The sequence below is a fragment of the Camelus ferus genome, chromosome 15, assembly GCF_009834535.1.
Source record: "Camelus ferus isolate YT-003-E chromosome 15, BCGSAC_Cfer_1.0, whole genome shotgun sequence".
In the NCBI taxonomy this organism is placed as follows: Eukaryota; Metazoa; Chordata; class Mammalia; order Artiodactyla; family Camelidae; genus Camelus; species Camelus ferus.
The window spans coordinates 25,606,000-25,633,517 of NC_045710.1; the positions used below are offsets into that span (position 1 = coordinate 25,606,000).

The 27,518-nt window shown below is 41.2% G+C and overlaps 1 protein-coding gene across 2 annotated transcripts in view; it reads right to left on the reverse strand.

Annotated features, from left to right (window-relative positions):
* Nucleotides 1–327: 327 nt before the first annotated feature.
* The window catches only part of FEZ2 (fasciculation and elongation protein zeta 2), a 39,318-nt gene continuing 12,127 nt past the window's right edge, over nt 328–27,518 (reverse strand). Inside the window, exons 4-9 of one of the 2 annotated variants that reach the window (XM_032497344.1) lie at nt 26,865–27,006; nt 25,560–25,828; nt 8,939–9,019; nt 6,700–6,775; nt 3,782–3,847; nt 328–1,295 (exon numbers count right to left, since the gene is read on the reverse strand). In XM_032497344.1, the coding sequence (XP_032353235.1) occupies nt 1,279–1,295; nt 3,782–3,847; nt 6,700–6,775; nt 8,939–9,019; nt 25,560–25,828; nt 26,865–27,006 (651 nt within the window). In that variant the 3' untranslated portion in view covers nt 328–1,278. The remainder of the gene's footprint in view (nt 1,296–3,781; nt 3,848–6,699; nt 6,776–8,938; nt 9,020–25,559; nt 25,829–26,864; nt 27,007–27,518) is intronic. The other variant, XM_032497345.1, reaches the window with a different exon arrangement.

Genomic DNA, 27,518 nt, shown 5'->3' on the forward strand with positions numbered 1-27,518 from the left:
TACGCCTGCAGAGGTTTACGTGGAATTTTTAAAGCCCCTGATAGCACATTCTATACAGACTCGAATTACACTTACACTTATGTTGTCAATGAGACGAGGCTGTTGGGAATGTCTCTCAGACCCAGAAAAAACAGGACCCCAGCAGCATCCCACACCAGCTTAGCACGATCTGGAAAAAGTCTCTCCCGCCCATGCTTAGCATTACAAGGCTACTCAAGATTTCACCAGCCCACACCCTAGTGATGGACAGACAATGCGTGGAACAGTAAAGGGAGGAACCCAGCACCATAATCAAACATCAAAACACCAAAAACTTGAAAAGAAAAATAAAGCTCTCAAGCATTTATTACCTTTTTTTTTTCAACATTTATTAGATGGCATTGACTTGATTGGAACTGGCAAGTGTTTCATGACTAGTGATGTATCCATGAGTAGCTGTTTCTAGAATTAGTACTTCAGGAAAACACACAGGCATGAATAGAATGTATCACAGTAACAGGAAATGGGAGATGCTGCAGCATACAATTTCTTAAGCACCTCAAAGGATATAAACTCCTTTCAAAGGACACTTCACAGACAAGTGAAATGAAATATTTAAACCTCTCAAACAATATAAGATTCTAAAAGTGAATGGCATCTTAATGGTTAAGATTTGTGAACCACACAGCAACCTCAGTCGAAATCAGTCATCTCCAACTGTGTCAATGTTTACTAAGTATTGAGCCAAAACAATGTGTTTTCTGGTTTCCTTTCTTCCAAGAACAGCCCGAGTTTTAAGTTTCTGTCTCTCTGGACAATACTGGTAGGTAATATTTATACTGACAATTCTCTTATAAAAATCAGTGTTGGTTCTTGCCATCACTGAAGAATAGCTATAGTATAAATCTCTCAGTGCTTTAATCTGGTTCTTGAGTGAGTGCAGTTTAGATCTAGAAAGCCATAAAAACTCTAGTGCGCATACTGCCAGTTAATGAAAAATATAACTGCACATGCATGATTAACATTGCTCCCCCTTACCCTACAAAGCTGTAGAAGAGTTTATAATTGTTAGTACTTAACAAAAAAACCCATATCTAGAATTCAAAATAGTGCCATGTTTCTCTTGGTTTAATATAAAGACTTGGAGAAGGCATGATCTAGTAATACTGAATCACAAACCCAAGTTCAGGTGTCCTGAGTGTCCCACAGCAGGAAGGTAATGGAAGCCAGCTTTCAGAGTAATGCTACAGGAAGTCTAGCTTGTAGTCCACGAAAGATAAAGCTGTTCTTGATGCTGCCCTATGTAGGACACAGAACTAGAGGAAGAAAAAGAGAACCTGTAAATAGAAATGTCTATTTTGTATGCATTTACACATGATATATATATATACATACACGCAAATACATTTTATATACATTTCACATGTATATAAAAACCCCATGAAGTAATGAGAACTAAATATTAATGCAAGGATCTACAGTAGCAATTTTGTTAAGGGTTTAAAAGGCTATATCCAGCAATGAAAAGTTCTCTCAAGACACACGTTATTAGAATTGCCCAGAAATGAGATACCAAAAGGCCATGTCTCTTAGGGTCGCTATGTCGCTTAGAGATACAAGCCCATGTCATCAGCCCTGTACCACGAGGCTCGTAACACAGCCAACAGCTTCCCTGGTGAAGTCAAAGGAAGGGTTTCCTTCCCTTCTGGGATCCACAGAGCAGCAACCAGAGACGCACTCCTGGCCTTTGGTGTGGCCGCTGTAGGGCCAGGCTGGCCAGGGGCTCTCTAGGGCAATGAAGCAGGAGGTGCGAGAAAGAGAAGCTTAAGGAACCTACATCATCCGTCCCATCTTTCTCTGGCCAAATGAGGCCACTTTTCTTCCTTCCTTCACTTCTCACCTTCCCATTAAAATTAAGGTGGTACATTTTTGCAGCTGAGCCATCGTCACTGGCCTTAAAAACAGTAAGGAGAGAGCCCCATCGAGAGAGGAGCGGAGCTCTCCCTCCAGCAGTGCCGTCTTCCCAGGCAGAGTGTTCTGCTGGCCCCGAGGAAGAGAAACAGCTAAGGGCTGTGGGTTTCCAGGATGGGTGGAAAAGAGCAATGCAAATTGCCCTCCATCCTCACCTTCCCACGCATGTCCACACCTCAGAGCGTTACACTCCCCTCTTGGTTTCCTCAGGCTCCAGAGTCACCCTTCAGTCTGGACCCCAGCTTCTTTTCCACCCAGCCCTCAAGACACAAAGCAAGACGAAACCACGCCACGTGCACACAAGCAACTCGCCAGCAGCAAGGACGGTCTAGCTGAACGGGGGCTGGAAGGCGGGAGCCGAGCTGGGGGAGCGCTGCCTCCTCGGGGCACGTGGTGCAGGGCCAGTGATAGTCCCAGGTTTTCAGGGAGAAAAGTAAAATTCACTTCCCCCTGGAGCACTCCGTTCTCTGGGTCATAAAATGCTTCCACACAGCCCAGTGATACAACAGCTAGCGAATGCTTCGAAGCTTCTACTATCTCTGGCCCTCATGCCAGTGCGCTGGGGACCCACCATAATCAAAAATGAAGACATGTTCTTTATGTGCATCTCATTCCTGAGTCACATCTAGAAAGAACAAACCTCAGAACAATCCAGCTTTCATACCAAAGCTAGCACAACACAAAAGCAAACAAAGATGTCAACTCTGGTTTCTTTGGTTCGTTGTTTGTTTTTTGTTTTTGTTTTTTAATTTCATAATGCAATAGGGAGAAAAAGCTCTCCAACAGAAAAACACAGCTTATTAAAAAAACAGTACTGTTAGTTTAGCCTTCTCTGCATCAGCCTCCCCGTGGTTGGCTCCCCGTCAGGTCTCTTGCAGGTGAGCCTTAGTACTATTCCCTTCGTGCTCCTGGCTACACTAGCATTCCCTCTACGGATTTATGACTGAAGAAAAGCACCCCCTCACCCCCACCTGCGTTATCTCACGTCTCAGAAATCCCAGCCTTCCGTCCAGCTAGCAACTCCTGATGGAGAAAAGAGAACCCAAGAACACGCGTGTTCCCAGAGGTCTGCCCTCAAACCTGTATCAAACTCTACACGATGCGTTTTTGGATGCTTTGAAAATTTGTCGCCTTAAAAACTGCCACTTCTTAAGAAATAATTTCATTGAAAACTATAAGTTTTGCGTGTATTATTCAGTCCCTCTTTTATCATCCAAATTTTGTTCTTTCCTCGGCAAAGGAAGTGATCTCATTAAAGTCTCAAATGCTCTGCTTCATCACTACTCCCAGCCTGTGCGATCTTGATCTTGCTCCTAAGATTTACAGCCCATTTTGCCACTGCCCTGGCTTCATGGAAAGTCCGTCCTTTTTCCTTTTCTCCCTCCCCTCCCAGTCCCTTACCCTAGTCCTGATCATAGTCCCTCTGGGATTGTTCACTGATTTGACTGTCCCCTCCTTCATCCACCCTTCTCCTTCTCTTGTCCCCTGGGTGGCAGAGGCCACCTTTCCCAAGCCCTCCCAGTGTCCACACCTGAGACTCACATCATTACAGCAGTATCTCCATACTACTTCTTCGACTGCCTTCCTCAATCTTTGTAATCTAGCTCTGGAAATTACTTCCAGCCCAGGACCTCAAATAAAAATAACATTGTATATAACCACGCTTTATAATGTTGGGAGTCTAAGTCACGTTATCTATCCTCACCCTGCAAAATAAGAGGAATAAAAATTGTGCACATGGCAGTTACTTTTTAATCTATTAGCAAGACGATGCATTTATCGACTAATCAAAACTTCCCAACTATTGCACACACACTATTCTAAAGCTCACCTTTCAGTATATAATCAGTTAACAAGCTCGGAACTTTTTCACTGTCCTCTTTCATGGCACGAAGAACTGCAAAATGAGAAAGAAAAGGCAACAATTTCAAATTCAGGGCATTTCAATCATTGTAACTTTAATATTAATTATGTGGTATAACCAAGTCATGCGAACTGATTATTTTCTGGATAAGAGACCACAAACTGCAAATGTTCAAGAATCTGTTATAGGTGAATATGTCCTTAATCAGGTAAGACTACCTCAGCTACCTCAGCACTATTTCCCTGGTTTAAAATTTCCAAATGGTGGAGGCAGGAATGAGGGAACTGGGTTATTTACACACAGCCTCAGTTTTGTCACCACAAATACTGGCAAGCGGGTTACCACAACACGCACTTCTCTGAGCTCAGGGGAACAGGAAGACCCGGGGCTGCAGCCCTCATGAGCTGGAGACATTTTCAGGTAAATGAAGAGTTAGCTATACACTCTCCAAGGAGCAATCTGTCAACCTTCTTGGAAACTTAAGGAAAAAACCAAAATGAAGAACAGACTTCCATGAAACAAGCTGCCTGGCAGGCTGCCTGCTCCTGATACTCCGGAGGAACCTGGGCAATGTAGCCTCACCCTAAAGAGAATCTCTGACAATTTGATCTCCAAGCAAAGACAAAACAGAAAACACAGCTCCTGTTAGCAGCGGTTTAAAAACACCCAGACCACCCAGGTCCAGATGCTCTCACAAGGAACACTGCCGTCTCCCAGTGGCTGCCAGCGCAAGCTCTCTCCAGAGCATCCTGGGGAAAGGCCCCAACTACTTCCCCCGGACATAGACAAGGCGGCCTAGCCTAACTGTCAAACCAGCCTTCCTGCATGTAAACCCCGGCCCTGCCGCCTCCTGGCAGTGGGACTTTGAGCACATTACTTAACCGCTCAGGGCACCCTGTTCCTCATCTGTAAAATGAGAATAATCATTAGATGTGTCACACAAAGGTTTGTTGTGAGTATTAAGTTACTAATTCAGATGTAAAGGACTTAAAACACTGCCTGGCACATAATGTATGCTACGGAAGCATTACCATCCTTATTAACACAACTACTAGTACACGAATTCTCATTCCTATCATTATTACACCTCCAATAGCTCTTACAAGGAAAGCATATCTGAACGCTGACCGTCTCCACGGGGCTTCCCTGCTGGCTAACATCTGTAGGTACGGGTGGCTCAGATTCTCCCCAAAGTTTTCAGGAGATAACCACTTTTTCTTAAACTTCCAAAGTAAAGGTCATCCTTCCACCTAATGCCTTCACAATGATCCCATCCTCACAACTAAATTAACTGGGACACACGTTCACACACCCTACACGTGTGCTCACCCCAAAATTCACACGTTTACACATCCTACACGTGTGCACCCCAAAATTCCAAACTGTGTCAGTCTACGAAGACATTGTCTAAGAACCGGCCGAGGGCGTTTTGATGTGGGAACCATTATGACTTTGGTTCGGCTAAGGACAGGTTTGTCCTTGATCGGAAAAGCTGAGGTCCCTGAGTAATTCCTGGCTTCTAGGCAATATTTACGACCCCTTCTTAGAGGGCTACTATGTTTGGTATTTCTGCTTCCAGTCGTGTTTTAGATTCGTTTTCAGTTCTTCATAAAATCACATACCAAAAGCCAGCATTAAAAAGAACGATGGACTGAGAATTACGAGATGCAGCCCTGGAGCTGACCATTCCCCTGTGTGATCTTGGACACTCAACTTCATGAGTTCTTTCTGAAAAGCAGAGGGCTGACCTCCCAGTTAATCTCTTCATTCCTTATTTTAGACAGGCTGGCATTGCGTTAAGTATAAAATGTTTCAAAAAGTACTGTTCCCCAGAGAAAAAAATAAAAGCCTCAGGTGAGCAGGTAGGCAGCTTGCAAACAGGACACACTTTCCTCGTGCTCCCTGACCCACGCCTCCACGCTTTCGATTTCCAAAATCGGTATCAGCATCAACACCCACTCACGTGATGCTCATTCAGCTCTCTTTAATTAATACTTATCACAAATAGTTACAATCAGAAAGATCAGCAAATTCAATCCCTTCAAAAAAAAAGACAAGGCTGAGTGACTGGCTCACCCCAAATCACACATACATTAATTTATTTACTATGAGGTAAACAGAACAAATATTCTCATCCTCACTTTTCACTGTGACCACAAGAGGGTAAATGACTTCCAAGTACATCCCTGTAAACAAGAGGGACAGAATCGGAATCCAGGGCTCCGTTCTGGCTATCACAAATATATATTATATTGAATGTCTCTGAAGTCCAGCAAATTATTTTGAAATGCAAGCCCTTTGAAAGTGAAGTTATTTTTGTCTGCTTTGTTCACAGAAGTATCCCAAGTGCCCAGGACGTGGCCTGGCACAGAGTAGGCCTTCATTAAATATTTACCGAATGAATGTTCTTAAAATACTACTATCAATTTATGTTCTACCTGTAGCTACCTACCTGGCAGGTCTAAGTTCCTAAGAAAGCAGTGTTTCAGGCCATACTGCTCCTAAATCTCTCCTGTTGAGTTACTGACAGTCATACTGATACAAGATCCACAAGGAACTTTATGTTTAAGAACATAACCATTTATCAATAAAGAGGTGATGGAAAATTAAGTTACATTTTTCCCCCCAAGATTTCAACTTGTAATTTTTCTTTTTTTTTTTACCTTTTGAAAAACAGAAAAAAATAAAATCAACACAGATTTAGTGTTGTGTTTGTTGTCACTGCCATTTATGGTTTCATTCCCAAAAGAACAAATTATGACATTATTTACTATCCTAAATTGACAAAAACAACACAATAACAGCAACAAACCCAGCCAACTAAAATTAGTATTTAGGATCAGCAAAAGTAAATAAAGTAACAGTTTACTTTTGTCTTTGCTTACTTTTCGTTAATATTTGAAGGTCCTCAACAGATGGTGGTCCGTTTTTTTTCTCATAAGGAATGACCGTTGTCAAGTACTGTCAAGTTAAAAAAAAAAAAAAAAGTCACTTAAATCTGAATTACCTTTTCTGCAAAAATCTGATATAGTTACTAGGTCTGTTTTACAAGGTGACATGAGTCACTTCATAATGAACACAGGTATCTTACTATCTCAATTGGAGCTCACTGCTTTGCCCACCACTATTTCATACAAGCCCAGTGTTTACATAAATATCCATTTTTTCGCCTTTCAGTTATTGAAAATTTCACAGGAGTAGGTCTGAGTGTTATCTGTCCAATTTGTTCATTTTTAAAGTGAAGCCTTATCTAACCTCCTTGCATATTTCAACACATTTTAAAAACGGTAATTTAAACTAAAAACAACCATTCTGCATAACAAAACAGTTCCCCACAGTCAAATAGTTCTGTTTCAGATCACTTTTTTCTGGTTGAATAAAATAGTCATATGAGTAACTTGATAACTTTAAAAATGCAGACCAGCCTTCTCCTGAAGCTAACAAAGACACTTACCTAAATGATTTTAGAGGTGTATTACTGTTATGATTTTAAATTATTGTGTTAAGTAGTTATAAATGTTTAAAGGTATTAAAGGAAAGGAGAAAGTGAAAGGAGAGAATGGCCTATTGATGAAAATTCATGTCTGATATTGAGACAAACTGCCTAGTTTGCTACTGTAAATGTTCAAAAGCAACAGTTATGTTCTATAACTACGTCTCATGAAAGCATAACCTAAAAATTATTGTCCAGATTCTCCTATTCTGGCCACTCCATCAAAAAATGTAGAGTTCAGTGCAGCCGGCACATGCTTATCTAGAGATGACTGGATGTCACTTGGCATCTCTCCGGACCCACCCATTACTTAGCCCCTGCCCTGATCTCAGCTCTGTTCCTCATCTGCTTGGAGTAATTTCATCCCACTCAAAAAAAAAAAAAAAAAAAAAAAACAGAATAGCTCAACAATAACTGGTTCCAATGAACTGTTCAATCTTTAGGAAACTTAAGTTCCACCTTCTTTTTGGTGTGAGCTTCTCCACGGTGATGCCATTTGTATAACTGAGTAGGTTTCTTTGTCAAGAATACCCAAGATGCCACTAACGAGCCCTCCTGGGGCCCCGCTGATAGCACGCCCGTCGGGCAACCCGGAGAAGTATCAGGCAGCCACGTCTTGGCACGCACGCTGCCTGGCCACACGTCCAGACCTTCCCGCCCCGCTCCCGCGTGCTGGGTCAGTTTGGAAGATATTCTGCTATCCTGTGGACTTGAGAGAGGTGAGAGGCACCAGAATAAAATAAAAACTCAACCTTCATGGAGCTCACTTATGAGCTGCAAATATCAGTGTGAAGGATCATTTAATGTCAATTTTTTCCCTTCTTGAGTAACACAGAACCACCTGCAGTAAAAACCTAGGCTCAAATGCCTTCTGCTGGTTAGGTGCCCGCCAGCTACACTCTGCACACTCTCCCAGTCCTCACATAAGAACTAAATTGAAGAGTTTTCTTTTTGAAGTGAAAGTTTCAAGTTGTGAACAGTAATTGTAAGCACACTCAATGTAGATGTGCTTGTCCCGTCCGTGACACTCCCTAAATTATTCAAAAAATGTTAATAAAAAGTAAACTGCTACACATTTGACTGTATGTTTATACCCATGTATGATTCTGTATAAGTAATGTCTCGTGCCTCATTCAGCAGACAACTGAGTTTGCTGACCACATGATTCACCTTCAAAACACATAAATTTCATTTAAAAATAGGTAAGGTGTACTCTATAGAACTCTAGTCTAAAAGAGACCAACATCTGGCATTCTTCCCCCCAAAATGAGTTTGTTTCTCAGACTTTTAGAGTTAGAGTAGCACATTCTAGTTTAGTTATTTTTACAATTTATATTCTGTACATGCAATTCATTAAGTCAGTATGTTAATATTGACTTGTTTAAAGATAAGGGTGAAATACAGAGCTCTAAAACATGTATTAAGAATGCATTTAGTCTGTTGTGCACTTTGAAAAATGCTTTTTTAAAGGGAAATTCTATGCATTATCAAGGCTATAAATATAATGAACTTCTGTTTCCCTCTTTTAAGCAATAGTCTCAGTAAATTAGTGAAACTGCCAGTTTTCAGGACCTTCACTTACGCAGAGAATGAAAAAGCAGAGAATGAGGAAAATAAGGATAACCGAGCACCTGTTTCTCTCCACCTGAATTTCCAAAGGTGTGGCGGAGGCCATTCTGAATGACATTTGAGATCCCTTCCATGCTGAAGCGCTAAAGGCAGCAATATACGGCCCGGAAGAAAAGGACAGAGAAAGAAGTTCAGAGACTATTAGTAAGAATGTACCATGATGATTTATGTGCCCAAGAGGCAAGCAGTTAGAAAATGCCACTACTCATTTAGATAAAGCAGACAACATCATGCTGTTTTCAAATGCTTTGGCTTCCATTTCTTTGCAAGTCAAATGCAAAGGCAGCTACTTTTATGCTACTATATTCATGAGGATCTTTCCTGATGTAGCTGATAAATCTGCCCCAACGTAAACACTGTAAGTTGTATAATGCTTGTTTTATGCAACATTTACCACATACACTTTAAGATACCTTTCGATATTGTTTACCTACATTTTTTCAAGTCTGAAAACTTTACACTAACAGGATGCATATTTTCAGTCTAAGTCTGCATATTCCTACTAGAAATTTAGAGAACATAAACATCACATTTGGCAAATCAAAGTGCTGTTACTCGGAGAGCTGAAGACTGCTTCCCACTCACTCTCCAGGCCACCTGCCATCGCCGTGGTGCAGATGCGAACTGGAGAGCACAGATGCCTCCTGGAGAGCAGACAGGATCCCGTGTGCCAGCGAGGCCCCCCAAGACTTCTGCAGACTTTGCCATTCTGTCTCTAGGAAACAATTCTCGCTTCCTTCTCCCAGCAACCTCCAAGACTTCCTAGAATTCATCGCACTGGAAAGGGTGTATTGTTCTCCTACACTCCTCAGCTTGACTTGTACCCAGTCTACAACGTCATCAGACAGTGAAGAGAGTCCAGTGGCACCTCTGTGGCTGCTGAGTCAAAGGACCTGGATCGATCCTCTTACAGCATGACTAGTCAAGCACCAGGGCATTCTGAAAAGGAAGTTCAGTCCTGATTCACAGGATGGTTCCTTCCCCGGGAATTTTATAGGGGTGGTTTGAATCAGCAAACATATTGAAGGAGTCAACATAAAGAATAGTTTACCAGCCCCTAAGGAACAGAAAAGAGGAAACCAAGGTGATGGTCTCTGCCCTCAAGAAATGCATAGTTTTTAGCCCAGTAATTCTCAAAGCTTCATCCAGGACCAACACCCTACTCCCTGACTCCACCCCAGGCAGTCTCTAAAACCCTTTCAGAGGTCCATAAGCTCAAAATTATTTTCTTAGAAGTACTAAGACATCATTTGCCTTTTTCACTCTCGTTCTCTCATGAATTAAGATGTAATATTCCAAATGAAAGACTGGATGTAGAAACAGATTTGAGAATCCAGCCGTCTTTGATTAAGTCAGATACTAGCTAAACTGACAAAAATGCATAGCAATGCCATTTTTCGCAACTTTTTTACATTGTTATTCCTCATAAAAAATAAGCTATTGATGTAAGCGTTAATGAATTTCTTATCGGTATTTTTAAATGAGTTAATATGGTAAAATTTTCAGTTTTAACTTCTACTACAGTAAAAAAAAAAAACAAAACAAAAAAAAAAAAAACCAATATACCAGAAATAAACTAAAGCTCTGTGGAGTCTTCAATAAATTTTAAGAGTATAAAGAAGTCCACACAACAAAAAGCTAAGAGACGTCAAAAGGTTTAATCTTTGAAGGAGCTAAATGCCTCTCTCTCTGTCACATACTCAAGGGTGTCACTGAAAATTCGAGTACCAAATTTCACCATCTTGTGGGAGCCTGCACAACTACACCTCTCCTCCTGAGTCACTCTTCTCCCCAGCCAGCCCCTCTCGGATCTGCAGTCCATTTTGTTTTAGCAAGAATCAGATGTCTGATCAAGACATCTCCACTAAATGCTACACTGTGCTAGCAGCATAACTCATTACTTTTGATGAAGTAGACTAGTTTTAAAAGAAAACCTACAGATAACCATTTTTGTACATTTTCCCCATGCTATCATCATATAGTTTGTTCACATTTTTTAAACAGATTATCAAAAGAAATGACTTCTTAGGCTCCAGTGTCTGCAATAAAACTTATGGGAAACTCTTCAAATAGACAGGTCAGCACTTTAAAAAAAGAAAATTATGTCTATCAAATGTTATTTCCTTTCAAAAGCAACATGGAGAAAAATACTTAATTTTCTCTACTATTTCACTCCATTATCTACAGGCATGTTAAAGCCAGATATAAATTCAGAAAAATCTCAAGCAAGGTGAGACATTCTAGAATCCATGTCTCACAAAACTAAGGCATACTTCTATTTGAACAGTGTAATCTAAAAACTCCATCTTTACCTGCCCAACTGGAGACCTAATTCCTGACCCTGGCGGGGGGTGAGAGGGGGAAGTTTACACAAATTTCTAAATTCTTAAGCTATGTATGTAATTTAAGTTTTGCTATTAAATGTCCAGTTATGGACATTACTGAACCAATTTCAATGGCCACTAGCCTGACTACTTGTGAAAGATGACATTCATGCAACCTGGCTTAGTGGAAATAAATTAAAATGCAATCATGTGAAACCACAGTAACTCAGGTAAATACAAAACTAATGGCTGAATCTGGGGAAAGAAGTTAAGCACAGGAACTCCCTATAGAACCTCTGCCCTTGTGGCTGACGGTAGCTGAGTCGGTAGCCATGGCCAACCAGGCCCCACTGCAACATGACCAGGAAAGCAACGTGGCAGCCAGTAGGGCCTTACTGGGAAAATGACAGAACAAGAAAAATCAGAAGGTCCATGGGAAATGAAAGAAACCAACTAAGAGCTCCCGCTGAGAACATCCCACCACCAAGGCTCTGGTTGCCGTCAACTCCCACCTGCCCAGGAATCACACAGGAACAATTCTCTCCCTTCACCGCATGTTCGAACTCCTCCTCTCTGCCAGCTCTTTCCCACACTGTCAACTCTAAGTTTTCAAAACTTCAACCTATCTCCTTCCCCAGGGTTTCCGGAAACAGCTCCTACCAGCGTCATTTCTTTGAGGCTGAGGTCAACAGACACTTTTCAGATCCCTCTGAGACATCCGCTAAGCCCTCCTCCCTGCACCACCTCCCTGGATTCCTAGATGCCACACTCTTCCAGAGTTCCCCTGCCTCTGGGTTGCATCTTCCTAGAGGTGCCTCCCTTCTTTGCTCACCTCTTATATCTGGTGTTTCCCCGGGACTGTGTCCCTTCTTTTTTCTCATGCACATGTTCTGAACCACTCCACAGTTTCAACTTCTGCCTCTGCAGACCTATGGCTCCACTTTACTAAGAGCAGTGAAGTGCTTAGGACATGCCTTGCACAAAGGAAGGGCTGAGGAAACATTAGCTACCTTTACTATAACGTCCCTCCTGAGCTTCAGACTTGTGATGTTTGGCCTATTGGACACCTGTACTTAAACATTCCTAAAACTCATCACATCCAAGACTGAATTCATCTTCCTCTCCCCGACCAAAATTTGGGGGGGGGGGGGAAAGAGCCTGTTTCTCCTTCAGCATTCTGTACATATTTCATTTATTCGTTCTTTCAAAAAATACACTGAGCTACACATTATTCCTGGTATCAACAATTCAAAGTAACACATTAGCCAAGGCCCCTCCCACCCTCATGACCTGACATTCCAGGGGAAGAGGAGCAGAAAAAGTAAAATAAGTAAAGGAACTAGATAGTTGCAAGTGACGCACGCCCTGCCGAGAGCTACGACAATTAAGAACTGGACGCCTGCTTCATATCGGGACGGCAGGGAAAAGTTCTCCTGGGAGGTGACATCGGAGCTGAAATGTGAACCATGCACCCTCCCAGATGAGCTACAAAGGACAATGGACAAGAGATTCTCTCAGAACAAAACCAAAAGCAGCCAAGCTGGCCAACCAGGGAGTTCATTCTGCGGCCAGTGCGCAGGGGTCCTGTTACTGTCCTCCAGCCTGATATAGCTACTGAGTACTTCCATTCTCCTGTCCTTCCAGGAAGAAGTTTTCACTGCGGCGGCCCAGTTCTGTCTCCATCTTTGCATGCTGGATGTGCTGGAAGGGGAGGCTTACCCTTGGTACCATAAGGAGCTACATCATCCCGAGCTGATGGGAAGGACAGACATCCCTAAAGATGCTGTGCTTGCTGCCACATGCACTGACTGTCGATGAAAATTGCACGTCTCCTTTCAGAAGGGGTACATGGGTTCTATCTATGCTTGCCCAAAAGCAGAAATAAATGACCCGACTCAGGCTCCTCCCTCCCCCAGTTCCCCAAACAACAGATTCAACAGCTTCAATGTCTCTGAAATTCAGCTACTTTCCCATAGCTGTCACTTCCCTGGCTCATTTCTTACCTGACGACAGCAACAGCCTCTGAATCAGCTCCTTATCTCTGGTTGTCTCCTTCCAATTAGTTCTCCTTGAAACACTGAAGCTACCCTTCCAAAAGACAAATCTGAACACATAACCTGCCCCTTCAAACCTCTCTGGTTTCCTACAGCCTTTAAATAAATACCAAATGCCACAGCATGGCATACAAAGCTCCCCCCTTTCTGGCTTCCACTTTGCCACTCCACATACTCCTGACGTCCTTCCTTCATCAACTTTAGCCACAGTGAACAATCTGCAGTTCCCCAGATGTCCCTGCCACCGCCAGGTGGATGCCCACCCGTCTGCTGTCCCCTCCCCTTCCTCTTCCTGTCCTTAGGATTCAACTCAGACCCCTGAACCAAACTAGGGCTCAGAGTAATGCACACACCCCTCTACCACGGGACGGTACCAGGCACAGAAAACACTAAAAACATGGTAGCTGTTTTGAATATAGCTATTATCACCCTATCCCTCGGTTTCCCAACCTTGACACTGCTGACATTGAGGTCAGATATGTAATTCTTTGTTGTGGGGTCAGGCCTGTGAATTGTAGGATGTTGAACGTCATCTCCAGCCTCTTCTCAGCAGGATGCCAGTGACACCGCCCCCCGCCCCTCCAAGTTGTGACAGTGACAGACATTTCCAGGCATTGCCTAATGTCTCCTGGGGAGCAAAACTGGTCTGGGTAAGAATCAGCACATGTGCGTTGGATGGTTTGTCAGCGGATCCCCAGCCCACAGGGGGCCCGGCCACCAGAGGCTAAGATTTACTCTGCACCCTAACACTCACAACTTGTACATAATTAAAGACCAATATGTTTGTCCAATAGTACTAAGTGAAAAGGAGAGGTTTTTTTAATATGCAACATGGATGGACTTTGAAGGCATTATGCTACACGAAATGAGTCAGACAGAGAAACACATACTGTATGATCTCATTTATATGTGGAATCTTTAAAAAAACAAAAAAACCCTAATCTCACAGAAAGAGATCAGACTTGTGGTTACCAGAGGTGGAGGGAGGAGGGAGAGGGAAGGTGGTCAACAGGTACAAACTTCCAGCAGTAAAATAAATCAGCACTAGTGATGTAATGTACAACATGATGATTTTAGTCAGCAACGACAGGTACGTAAGCATTAACCCTAGTAGTTCTCATCACAAGAACTTTCTTCTTCTTTTCTTCTTTCTTTTTTTATTTATATCTATATGAGGAGACGGATGTCAACTGATCTTTCTGTGGTAATCATTTCACCATACACGTAAATCAAGCCATCATGCTGTACACCTTCAACTTTAATGTATGGCAATTATTTCTCAACACATCTGGGGGAAAAAAAGATTTTTTGAAGTGGGGGTGAGGCACAAGATCTAAAGAAAAACAGCACAGAAAGAAAAAAGAAAGTTTTGGTTCAGTTACTTTTTCACAAATTCAACTCCATCTCAAGGTCTTTAAGGAGGGAGGTAAATGTCAGACACTTGGTTTGTGTGCCCACGCGGGAGGTACTTGGTCCACAGTCATTGGCTTCAACTGCAAAATTCTTCAGCAATTACTCCCCATACCAGAGAAATACTACCTGGTTTTTTTTTTTAATGAAACTGGGAATCACACCTTAGTCAAAGTATTTGGAATTGGAAAAAATTTCAACAGTCAACTTGGACAGAAAAATGCTGGACTAGAAATCAGAAACCTGGCTCCTCGCCCAGCTTTGCCACTAGCTGTGTGACATGACAGCGGTCCCGGAACCTGCAGAGGCCGTTTCCTCACCTGTGAGACCCATGACTAAATGATGTCATCTTTAAAGGTCTTCCTATTTGCAAACTCTATGAATCCATAAATTAACTCCACCAAGAAGGTCATTATTTTTTAAGAACGCCAATCAAAACCGTACCCACGCGCGCGTGCGCACACACACATGGGCACGCACAAAGAACAGCATGGGACTGAACGGTCACCCACGGCTGTGATGTAAGACTCCACGATGACGGAATTGCCCAGCCAGATGGCACATTCAGAGCCAGGGGCTTCATTTTCTTCTGAGGACATGAGCACACTTTGAGGAGAAAGACTAGGTCTCAGTCTCTCCATCCCGGTGACCCACGCAGTGCCCACGTCACAGCAGGCATCCAGAAACGCCTGAGAAGCCAAAGCTGTAACACACCCAAGACCCGTCTTAGAGCCTGTGATGACCGTATATAAGGAGGCCTCTTGACGTCTCGCAGGAAGAGAAACTTTTTCAGAAAAGCTAAGAGGCAAAAATAATCTGAGGGTGCAAAGAGGAAAGATGACAAGATGTAAAGTTACTTGTCAAAGGGGTGAACGATGGCGTTCTGGAACAGTCTACTGAAGAACCTAGTGTGGGAAGTCAACATGAGATGAATAAACTAAGATAAAATCGTCTTGTTGACATGGTTTATAAACCGGTGGAGTGACTAAGGAATATAAAACCCCGAGGATAATAAAAAAGCAGCAAGTAGAAGATCAATGAGCGAGAAGGATCAGGGAATGAGAAGGCTACCAGCAAGTCGAGGAAGAAACAGGAAACAGCTCTGCAGAGCACGTCACAGACCCTGCCTTCCACCTGCCCTGTGAATTCCAAGAACAACACCCCCTCCCTCTTGGAAGGCAAAATGAATCTGAAAAAGATAAAAACCTCCGAGGCAGACGAAATGTACATTTCAGTCAATGTCACCTGTTAGAAACACTACATCCATATCGTTGAGCACAGATGTGGTGTTATTAGGTGCTTATGGTAACCATCAGGGCCAAAGGGGGGACTTTCTCTCTGCCTAAATTTCTCAAGTAGGGTAAGAGTGGGAACGGGATTGGGGGAAGGAGGACAAGAAATGGAAGGAGGGAAGAAGAGAGGCATTTCCTTGCTGAACATTTCTCAAGGTGGAAGTGCCACGGCCACGTCCAAGCACTGGCAGCCGTTAAGTCTCAAGGTTATGAATGCTCGATGAAACGGAAGACATTCAGTAAAGGGTTGTTACAGTTTAATTAAAACAAACGACAGCAATATTAAGTATGTCGGGAAGCCCAATCACGCCTCCATGTAACCCACCATTTCCAAATTTGAAGTAAAGGACCCCAACATTCGAATTCAAAGTGAAGGGCTCAAGAAGGTTCTGTGAGTCTAAAGTTATTTTGCAATCTATCCACCACATCTTTATGAAGGAGTTAACAGCTCTATAAAACGCCCTTCTCAGAATGGAATTTTTGAAGGGAGCCCATTTATAAGCAGGAAAATGATTAAGCATCACAGTATTCACTTTATTGTTCCCTCCACTGCTGATCAAGTGCCAAAGTCACATGGCAAGGCTGGGGTTTACTCAGGTCTGGGCCTCAGTCACTGGGTTTATGCAGAGCATACTCACAACTACCTCATGACCGTCTCCTTCCCCAGAGTGAGTACGTATAAAAGGTCTCCAAGTCATCATTCTCTGGAAGTTTTTCTCAGACAAAACCAGGATCAACAAAGTGTAAACAAGATAAAAGAATTTCTTTTTATCTATAAAAATCAAATCAAAACAATGAGGTATCACCACACACCAGTCAGTATGGCCATCATCACAAAGTTCACAAACAATAAATGCTGGAGAGGGTGTGGAGAAAAGGAACCCTCCTACACTGTTGGGGGAAATGTAATTTGGTGCAACCATTATGGAGAACAGTACAGAGGTTCCTTAAAAACTAAAAATAGGTTTACCATATGACCCTGCAATCCCTCTCCTGGGCATATACCTGGAGAAAGCTATCATTCAAAAAGATACATGCACTCCAGTGTTCATAGCAGCACTATATACGATAGCCAGGACATGGAAACAACCTAAATATTCATCAATAGATGACTGGATAAAGAAGATGTGGTATATATATACAATGGAATACTACTCAGCCACAAAAAAGAAGTAATGCCATTTGCAGTAACATGGATGGACTTAGAGATTATCACACTAAGCGAAGTAAGTCAGAGAGAGAAGGACAAATATCATATGCTATCAGTTATATGTGGAATCTAAAAAATGAGACAAATAAACTTACTTGTAAAACAGAAAGGAACTCACAGACATAGAAACAAACTTAACGGTTACCAAAAAGGAGTTTGGGATTAACAGATACTAATTACTATCTATAAAATAGGTAAACAACAATGTCCTACTGTATAGCACAGGGAACTATATTCAATACCTTGAAATAACCTATAATGAAAAGAATATGAAAAAGAATACATATGTGTAACTGAATCACCATGCTGTACACCAGAAACTAACATTGTAAATCAACTACGCTTCAATTAAAAAAAATAATTTTTAAAACTGAAAGAAGACAAAGAAGTGAGCTGAGACCCCAGACCCATCCACAGCACTCCTGCACAGCTCAGAGCTGGAGAACACAAGCCACGGGTCCTTGCACCCACCTCTGTACACCCTCGCTGCACTGCACACTGGTTCTGTGCACTGAGGCCTCTGTTGAGCTTTATTTACCCATTTATGAAATGGCAGTAATAGTATCTACTTTACAGGGCTGTTGTGGGGATTAAATGAAATAATCCATGGGAAGCACTTACCAAAGTGTTGGGCAGACATAAACACCAAAAAGCATCTATGCTGTATTCCTTTCAAAGGGCTAAAAGAACATTTGGGACCTAACTCCCAGAGAGAAGGAATCATACCTTTCTACTTTTCTCTCCAACAGAAAGCAATAGTGTTTCAAGTTCTCCTCACATAAATTAAATGGCAACGGAGAAATAATCACCCTGATTATAGTCTCCAGCTTAAGGACAGACACCACTCTCTGAGACTGAATTTAGAAATCAACCAGAAAACTTGAACAGAAAACAAGTAATGTTTTTAGGTAATTCAAGGTCTTTCTGAACAACAAAAAGAGCTAGAAAACACTATGTAAACTGAAAAGCCACACAAAGTGAGATACATTGTTGTAGTCTGTCTGTTCTTTATTCTAGAGTCCAAAACATAGCAACTCATTCTCTGCACAGCTCAATTAATTTCACACAAAGCAGGATCCACGACAGTAAAGCCAAATGAAGGTGGAGGTCAGGAAATTCAGACTATTCATGCCACCAGACTTTCACTAAGAGAAAAGAGGCTGAGGCCTCGTCTGACACCCAGTGGCACAGATCTCTAACTAGCCAGGAAATCTTAAAAATCTCAGTATCAAAGCTCAGTATCAGAAAAAAAAGATTAGGAAAAGCAATTAGAAAATGCTTTTCATCTATTTCTGACTCTTGTTCTAATCTATATTCTGACTCCATTAATATTCTTTATGCTCAAGAGTTTCAAAAGAAAGTTAAATTCAAACATAATTATTGTTCTTTATAAATCACATCATTTTAAACACTGTGAATGACATGGTTTTCAAATATTAATTTATATAACAGTAGTTATATAATTTTTAAATTAAAATTCTTAAAATAATCAAAATATAAAACATGAGAAAAACAGAATTAAAAGCAATAGTTAAATGTAAGAAAAAGTAAAAATATTCAAATAAGTATTAAGCTATTACTTATGATGTAAAAATTGATCTTGTTTTGACACTTCCTCAAATCAGATAATTTTAATATGAATTATAAACCAGTTATAAATGCAAATTCTCCCAAAAAATATAAAAAACAAAACAGACACAAGTAATTTAGAAAATACGAATTATACCAAAGCAGATAAATATCTGAACATGTCTTGAATATTAAACTATTATTTTATAAATTGACTTTCAGAGCAGAAAGATGTGATAAAGATTTTCAAAGTTAGGCATTAAATGGAATGGCATCAATTTAACTTTTTATATCTGAAGATCTTTTTAAAATTTTATGTAATTTAATCTTAATATGGTAATTAAGTTTTGGCAAACATTTTCAAAGTTACTAAGACTAGAGTAAAACAATTAACCTGGCAATTTTATAAATTCTTTCCTGATTTTTATGGATGCTCTAAACTAAGTATATAATAGGATCACAATTTCCTGGCATACCATGGCTTGTACGTGACTTTTACATTATACTTACAAACCATTAACAAACCTCTCCAAGACATAAAGGAGTCAGGAACAGACTCCTAATTTTTACCACAGTAACTGCTACCTGGTGATTTCTCTGAGCAATACTATCTTTCATAAAACAAACCTGTTCCACATCTAAAATAATTCATAATTCATAGGTGTGACTTATTAAAATAAACAGGACACATCCAAGTTCCTCTCCATCCTACCAGGACCCTCCATTTTATGGCCCTTAAACTAACTTTTAGGAATGTTCTTTGCCATAAAGAAATGCAGAGAAATACTATCAAATATTACCAACAAATAACTGTTGAAAATGTGTTAATACATTAGAGTATGTGTATGGAGGGCAGACTTTATCCTCTCAAGAACCACTACTTAGAAAAGGAAGGGAAACTGCCCCTTTTCCACTTCTGCTCTACCTTCTTTAAACTACCTTTTATCACTATGCATACGGTGTGCCTGGAGGACTGCCAGCATTCTTATTTCTTTCCATTTGTCCCCCAATCTGGAGACAACTGGTCTACTTGCTAGCTCTCTTCGCTTAGCTACTGGGAACCTGACACACATAGCACAGAGGTCTGCTGCAAGGCAGGGTGCCTGCACAAGTGGCTCGTAAACGGGGGGCATCGCCATCTGCTGGCACAACTTGGGCTGCTGGAGCGGCCTCGAGAAACCGAGTAAAACACACTCTTAGGGTTAAACAAGACTAGTTTTATAAGAAATTTCAGACAAAATATAGTGATCTTTTTATTTACACAAACTCACTTAAATGGAGTGTATATCTTTTTATCAAATTTTAGTCTAAATCAGGAGTTGGCAAACTTTTTCTCTGAACGGCCGGACAGTAAATATTTCAGGTTTGCAGGCCACATAGTTTCTGTCACCACTATTCAGCTCTGTCCTTGTAACACCAAAGCAGTCACTGACCACACGTAAATGAAATGATGCAGCTGTGTTCCAATAAAACTTTATTTATAGAACAGGCAGGGTCCATCTGGCCCTCAGGCAGTAGTCTGCCTCGCCAATCCCTGGGGCTAAATCATCTCAGCAAACGTGAAATTTAAAAATTCCAAATTAAAAAGAAGGGACAACAACAACAAAAGCCAGGTCCGTGTTACGTTAAAAAGCACCCAATTCAAGTAGCTGTGCCACAATTCCTTGTAGGCATGTCGTTAGCATAAATTAAAACCACCTCAGAACATCTAACAGTAGCTGTCTAAATAAAAAGAAAGCTCTCTTACGTTAAAGTCAGCTTTGGTCAAAATTAAATGAAAAACCACTACCGGGACATCTTTGCATGTAAAAGAGAAACAAAATAGATTGACTATTAGTCATACAGTGAGCTAAGTGAATCACCAAGACAGAGGAGCAACACGTCTGCGAAAGAAAAATATATATGACAAAGTACCCGTCAAGCCCTAGCTCCGCCCAGTCCTTAGGCAGTTCTCTCTCCAACCTCCAAAAGTAATACATGAGGGTAACAGGATCCTCTTTACAGTGAAGTCACTGATTCCCAATATACCAGAAGTTTTCAGAAGAAACTTCTTCAGGCTAGATTGACACAATTACACAATTTTGCTAGTGGTGAGAGTAACACACTAGAACTCTCTTGAAAGCTCAATGTGATATGGGAATCTCTAGGATCTCTTGTTGCCATCTTCACAATCCTAGACTTCAAATAAGCAATCTTACACATGACCTTTAACTTAAAAACATTACTGGATTCTAAAGAAGGAATTATGTCCATTTTCATCCTTATAAACTTACTAAGGTATGATGCTAGGCAGGTAAACACTAATGTGTTTCATATAACTCCAGATGACAAACCACTACTAAATTAATTTTTTAAAGGAATAATTTAAAGATAACTTGGTGTTGTTTTCACGTCGACTGCCACTGAAATTCAATGACCTATGATTCTATATTTGATATAAACAGAAGCCTGGTCAAAAAAAAAAAATCCCTGCTTGAACAACAATAACTCAAATACCACAAGTCCAGATTCTCGGGGATTCCAGTAAAGTTTCGATTCAACAAACATGCATTAACTGAAAAACTAGGCGAGGTGTTGGGCAAACAATGTGAATGAGCCTTTGGGAAGGCCGGACTCTTTGCAAGGAGAGACTTAAGCAAATGATTACAACAGAGTATGGTATCGGAAGTATGTGCACTCTCATAAACGGTGAAAACATCTCAAAGGTAACATAACATGTAACTCAAACAGTCATCAGATCAGATCGTTATGTGCCTTTCAGAGCGACGTATATGAGAAGGCTAATCACATCCATCGTAAGTGGAGTGTGTGGAGAAACGGCCACTCACATGTGCTGTTAGGCAGTTACACTTCCGTAGGACAGTTTGAAAAGATAGTTGTTTAAAACTGCATATTCTTGGACCCCGAAATTCCACTGGTTGTGGTTAATGAGTAGACTATAGTTTCACTAACCAAAGGAAATATATAAGGAATCAATTCACCTCTAGGAAAATGGTAACTTCAGTCTGATAAGATACACTTCCGATGCCTACAAGATATTCGAGGGGAAGTATAAACAGCTGGATACATAATAACTAGCATTTACTTGGGATACATGCCAGTCTCAAACATACATTATTTCATTTAATCTCCCCAAAGCTCAAACAGGTATGTACCCAGAGGAAGGATCAGGATTCAAACACAGCTCTTAACCCAAAGTTCATCATCAATCTGCTCTGCAGCCTCCACAGGTTTGGCACCTGGCAGAAAGACCTGAGGTAGAAACACATTTGCAATGTTTTGGGTTTTTTAAAAATATTTATTCAGCAGAAATTTACTAAGTACCTAATGTAGAACCTAAGGATACCATGAAAATAAAGGTACATTTTCCATCCTCAGGGAACGGTAACAGAGAGACATGAAAACAAAAAATTGCAATACGGTATGACAGTGCTAACAGAAATGGTTAAGAGGAGTAAGACTGACCCCAAAAGGAGAGAGCGGTCAATTCTGCTTGAGGGAAGAGTCCTTGAGAAAGTCTCTAAGAAAGGGAGATAAAAGCTTAACCATGGTTTTGAAGAATGAGTTTTTAAAAAATCTCCTAAGTGGACAGGGGAAGCAAAAAAGGAGGGACACTCCAGAAAAAGGCCGTGGCATATACAGAAGTACCAAGGCCCAGGACAGCACAGTCAGGTCAAAGAAATGCACGCAGGTCACCCTACTGATGACAGACAGTGCCCTTCAACCATCCCAGGCTCTACCACCCACCCGTTTCTCAAGACGTTGAACAGGATAAAGGAGATAAAGTTTTCGGCTGTGTGGAGTCTCATTTCCCAAAGAATATTCTTCCAACCTCCCCTCCAAACAGAATTGGAAAGGCACAGGACAGCCTGCTTTACTAATCAGGAGGGACAGTGACATGGTGACCACCCTCTCGAAAACAGTTCCCCACAGCATTGCTATCGACCACCTTCTCCAGCCTTTCATTTTCTTGGTGGTATTTATTACAACCTGATGTTACATTGTCTGCTCATTTTTTTCTTTGCTTAGTGCCTGTTTCCCTCGTTAGAATATGAGCTTCAAGAGGCCAGGGGCCTCGTCTGTTTTATTCACCACTGTATCTTCAACAGTGCCTGGATAAGAAAGATACTGCAAATATTTACTGAATGAATAGTTTTATCTTATCCAAGATGTAACAGATTATTTCAAAAACTAAAACAAATCAAGATAACATTTCACTGTTATAAGATACTCAGTATTTTGTTTAATATTTATAAATAGCAGCCTAAGCCCACTGATTTTTTTTCTCTGCAAATATTTGAAGCAAAGCATGTCTCCAAAATAAACACCTCAAGAGTTTAACTCTGCTCTATTCACACTCAGATATTTCATTACAGTATCTCTGGACCAAAGAGAAGCTAGCAATTATGGATAAAGTGTTATATCCACTACAAACTGATGTTTTGCCTCAAGGAAACATGCTTAAGGAAAAACAGTAGGAAGCTGTTCCATGCTTAAGGAAAAAGTCCAAGTCCTGCTAATAACACAGATGTTTAAGTAAAAAGAAAAAAGTGACTAATGTTATCAGAAAACAGGTAATGCTTGGTATCTGTAAAAAGGGCACCGATTTTTAGAAATCAGTGTCACTGACGACCGCTGACTCCGACCAGGCTTTGCCAGACTGCATGTTACATAAAAGGCCCAGAAAGGCAGCGTCTTGGAACCTGTTTAGCCAACTGGCCTTTTCACTTGCAGGTTCTTTTCAGCTACCAACCACTATTTTCAGAATCACAGGTTTCAGGCTCCTTATGTCACAAACGAGATGGTCTTCTGCCATCATTTTAGGCTTCAGAAAGATGGAGGGAACTAATATCACAGGTTTAGCGATGCCATTACTAACCTAATTAAAGGTTTTGACATAACAGCAGATCAAGACTCAAGAAGCAATTTGAGTCCAAAATTGAGGAAAAAATTTTACTATTCCTATGACTCTATTTCAAGACTAATAAAGGTTCAAGTAAGACCTAAATGTTGCCTTGTCAAATCCATTTCTCCACATAAATGCCATGCAAAATGAATCCACTCTAACCCTTTTTATGTGGTTGTCACAAAAGCAGGCTTTAAATGCCTCTAGGGATACATTTATTTTCCTCAACCAAGTGTTAACACAAATAAATGGAGGATTTATGTGTAATCCCTAAAAGCAGATAGGCAGAATTATTAACCATGCTGTGACTTTTTAATTAAGCATTTTATTTCATCACACTTGCACAATTGGGCAATTTTAAGGATACAATTTTTAAAAATATGAGATACAAAATACTGTCCCTAAAATAAGCAAAATTTCCAGGATTATGTATTCAAACAAGTGTTTTCGTTTTTGGAATATTTTGGTGAGTTTTTTTTTTTTTGGTTTTTTGTTTTTCTTTTTTTTTTTTTTTCAAGAGTAGCCACTAGAAGTAACTAAACACTTTTCCATCAGTACTGCCATTTCTGAGGAATATTTTGTTCCACATATCTGGCAACTTTTGCGAAGTCAGTTTATAAACTGTCCTTTTTATGTACAAATGGACATTAACACTAAGAAAACGTGCATTTACTCATAGGCGAGAAACAATATAATAAACGGGCTAAAGGGTGAGATTCTTTTTGTTTGTATTAACTCTCACTGGTGACTCAGCAGCCCAGAACTGCGCTCTCTTTCCTGGGTTCCTTCAGAGTCTGATGAAAGGTATCTATTTCTCTGATAAAAGTATTCTTTAGACAAAATAAATCAAATTATTAGAAAAAAATTAATCAAAGACAGAATTTATGATTGCAAACCGTAACAGCCCGTTTGTGGTGATCTGCATGACCACGTTACCAGTATCATGAATTTAAAAGGCACACTCCCCTTTAGAAAAAGGAATCCTTTTGCCCAGCCATTAAACTCTAAAATAAAACGAACACTTCCTCACATACAAACAAGATAAAGGTGGCAACAAAAAGGTCTCAACTGACCAAAGGAAAATGAAATCGCTGTAACCCCAATAAGGAAATGCATTTCATATACTTAACAGTTACCGTTCATGAAGTTGAATCAAGTGAAATTAATAGGACCACTTAAGAAAAAGGAAAAGCAGAAACCAAAAAACTTCGTACCAAGAGTCAAGGATTCGCATACTCTAAAACTGTTCTCACCAATCAGTAATGTTTGCACCAATCAGTGATATTCTTGTCTGCCAACTACTAGGCCAAATGGCGGACGTCACATAACTGCCTCTAACTTCCTCATATTCCAACTTCACTGATAAGTCAGGAGGAAACTGTTCACAAGTCAACCTGTGCTTTTAGGCTCAGCTCAGTTCGGCTATGTCTAAATGCATCCCATTTTTTACTGTACAACTCATAAGAGATATGCAAAAATAAGAACCATACCATTCATGTGCCACCACCCAAACATAAAGACATAAATAACCTCTTATTAACATTTTGATGTATTGACATGGTCACCTGCTAGAGCTTCTTTTCTTTAAAACATCCTCATTTATTCTCCCTCTTCCTTCCACTTACTTCCCTCCTAAAGATTTCGGTATTGAAATATCCGGCTACCCATTTTTCCCTCACCAAGAAAACCCCTTTGGGAAGGAGCAGAGCACCGCGGTATTCCTGAACAGAATCCCTTCAGCTCTCTGGTGAGAGCCCCGTCCCTCCCGCTCCTGCATGCGCAGGCCCCGCCCGTGGCTGCTGGGGTGGCCACGGAGGCCGACGCCACCAGGCCATGCTGCCTGCGAAACATCACTTACTGTGCCGGGCATGTGACTTCTCTCGTTCTTCCCATTCTGAGAGCTGCCGTTCTTGAGCTTCTTTTTCTTTTTGGCTGTTTCTTTGTGCTCTTTCTGCTTGTTCTGCACTTCAATGAGAACAGAAATAAAGCTGTTTTTCACTTCCTTTTCAAACTCCAGTTCATCTCGCAGGGCCAGCTGCTGCACCAGCTCTTCAGAGTACTCCTTGATGGCCGTCTCTATTTCTTCCAGCAGTTCATTTAACTCCGACACTGACAGCCTTTTCACCCCTATAACCAAAAAGCAGAGCACAGCAGGCACTAAGACCAAAATGCTTCAAGGCAGCACAACGAGGTGTTCAATGCCAAAGAGCAAAAGATCATATTCTAAGCAATTAAACTTTTTGTGATCTTCTCAGAATCCTCAAACTCCTGGTGGGCAGGTCTGAGTAGAGGTAGGTGGGCAAAGTTACGTCTCAAATGGCTGAGAAGAAAAGCACAACAAAATGTTTCACTTGTCAAAAAAACAGTAATTCCACAAATGGTACTTCAGTCAAGACTGAAAAGGCTCATGCAAAACAACAACAAACAACAGCAGAGACTTCAGAAACCACCTGCTGACAAGAAATCGCAAGCAACGTAGCAGGATTCTGGGACACTTGTGTAGAGAGAAGTCAATTTGAAAGAATTGCACTAAGTACGTGGTTAATCACACATGCCCCCAACGTGTAATTTTATTGAGGATTGGGCAGATGAAAGGGGAGAATATTCCCTGAAGCCGCATTTCAGTTTTTCCTCAGCACTTCCCTTTACGCGAGACAGGACATCGTTCATGTCCTAACTCCCAGCACCTCAGAATACGACCGGATTTGGAGACAGTGTCTTTAAAGAGATCACTATGTTAAAATGAAGCCGGTAGGGTGGGCCCTAATCCAATGTAACCAATGCCCTTAAAAATAAGATTAGGAGATAGGAACACACAGAAAGTCCACGTGAGGACAGAGAAGAGGCCTCAGAAGAAATCAGACCTGCTGACACTTTGATCTCGAACTTCCAGCCTCGAGAACTGTGAGGAAACACATCTCCGTGGTGGAAGCCACCCAGCCTGCGGTACTGTTACAGCCGCCCAGGCGGACAAAGGAGGCAAAGGTGAGTATGACGCGGCCCCTGAGCAACGGCCCGCCTGGCTATGCCCCAGTATTAGTGAGAGGCGGGGGAGGGACATGCAACCCAGCCTGCGAGAGGCAAAGACTCCTGGAGACCGTCCCGCTACGTGGGTGCGGCACACGAGAGCACACAGAGCCCCGATCTGAGTCAGGTTTCTTACTCTCTTCGTAACTGCTTGTGCTAGACCTCTTAAGAGTCTGAATTTCCTGGGAAAGCATTGAAAGCCGATCTGACTGGGTGGGGGTTTCATCGTCTTCCGGGTCTGGTGACTCCTGCATCATTTCTTCAATTTCTTCAATCACCTTCCAAAATACACAAACCACTGTTAATCAAGTTGAACACAGGAGAAAACATCCATCTGCAGAGCAGCCCTCATCGGAAGCAGCCAGAGTAGAAGTACACTAAATCCTCCATTAACCAACAGCGTGCACACGTGGGTGTTCTGAGTCATCGTTAGTTTGATTTGTAAGAGTACACATGGTGTATCCCCCCAAAATTTACAACATAACTAAATGCAAAATAAAACAGAACATGATGTAAAAGGTCCATCACTTCATGTCCCACATGGGGTACCAAAAAAAAAACAAAAAAAAACAAAAAAACAGGTCCATCCCGATTCAGTAGACCCTATCAGCTCTTGTGATGTCTGAGAAATGGTGCCACAAATGCATGTACAAGCTACTTCACACATGCCAGAACCAGATCCTAGTTATACTTAAAAAGAAGTCGGTGACAGAAAGTTTACCATATACCACGTGCAAGTGCTCAGTCTAAAGCTACGCAATGAAACTGACACAAAGTTTAGAAAATACAA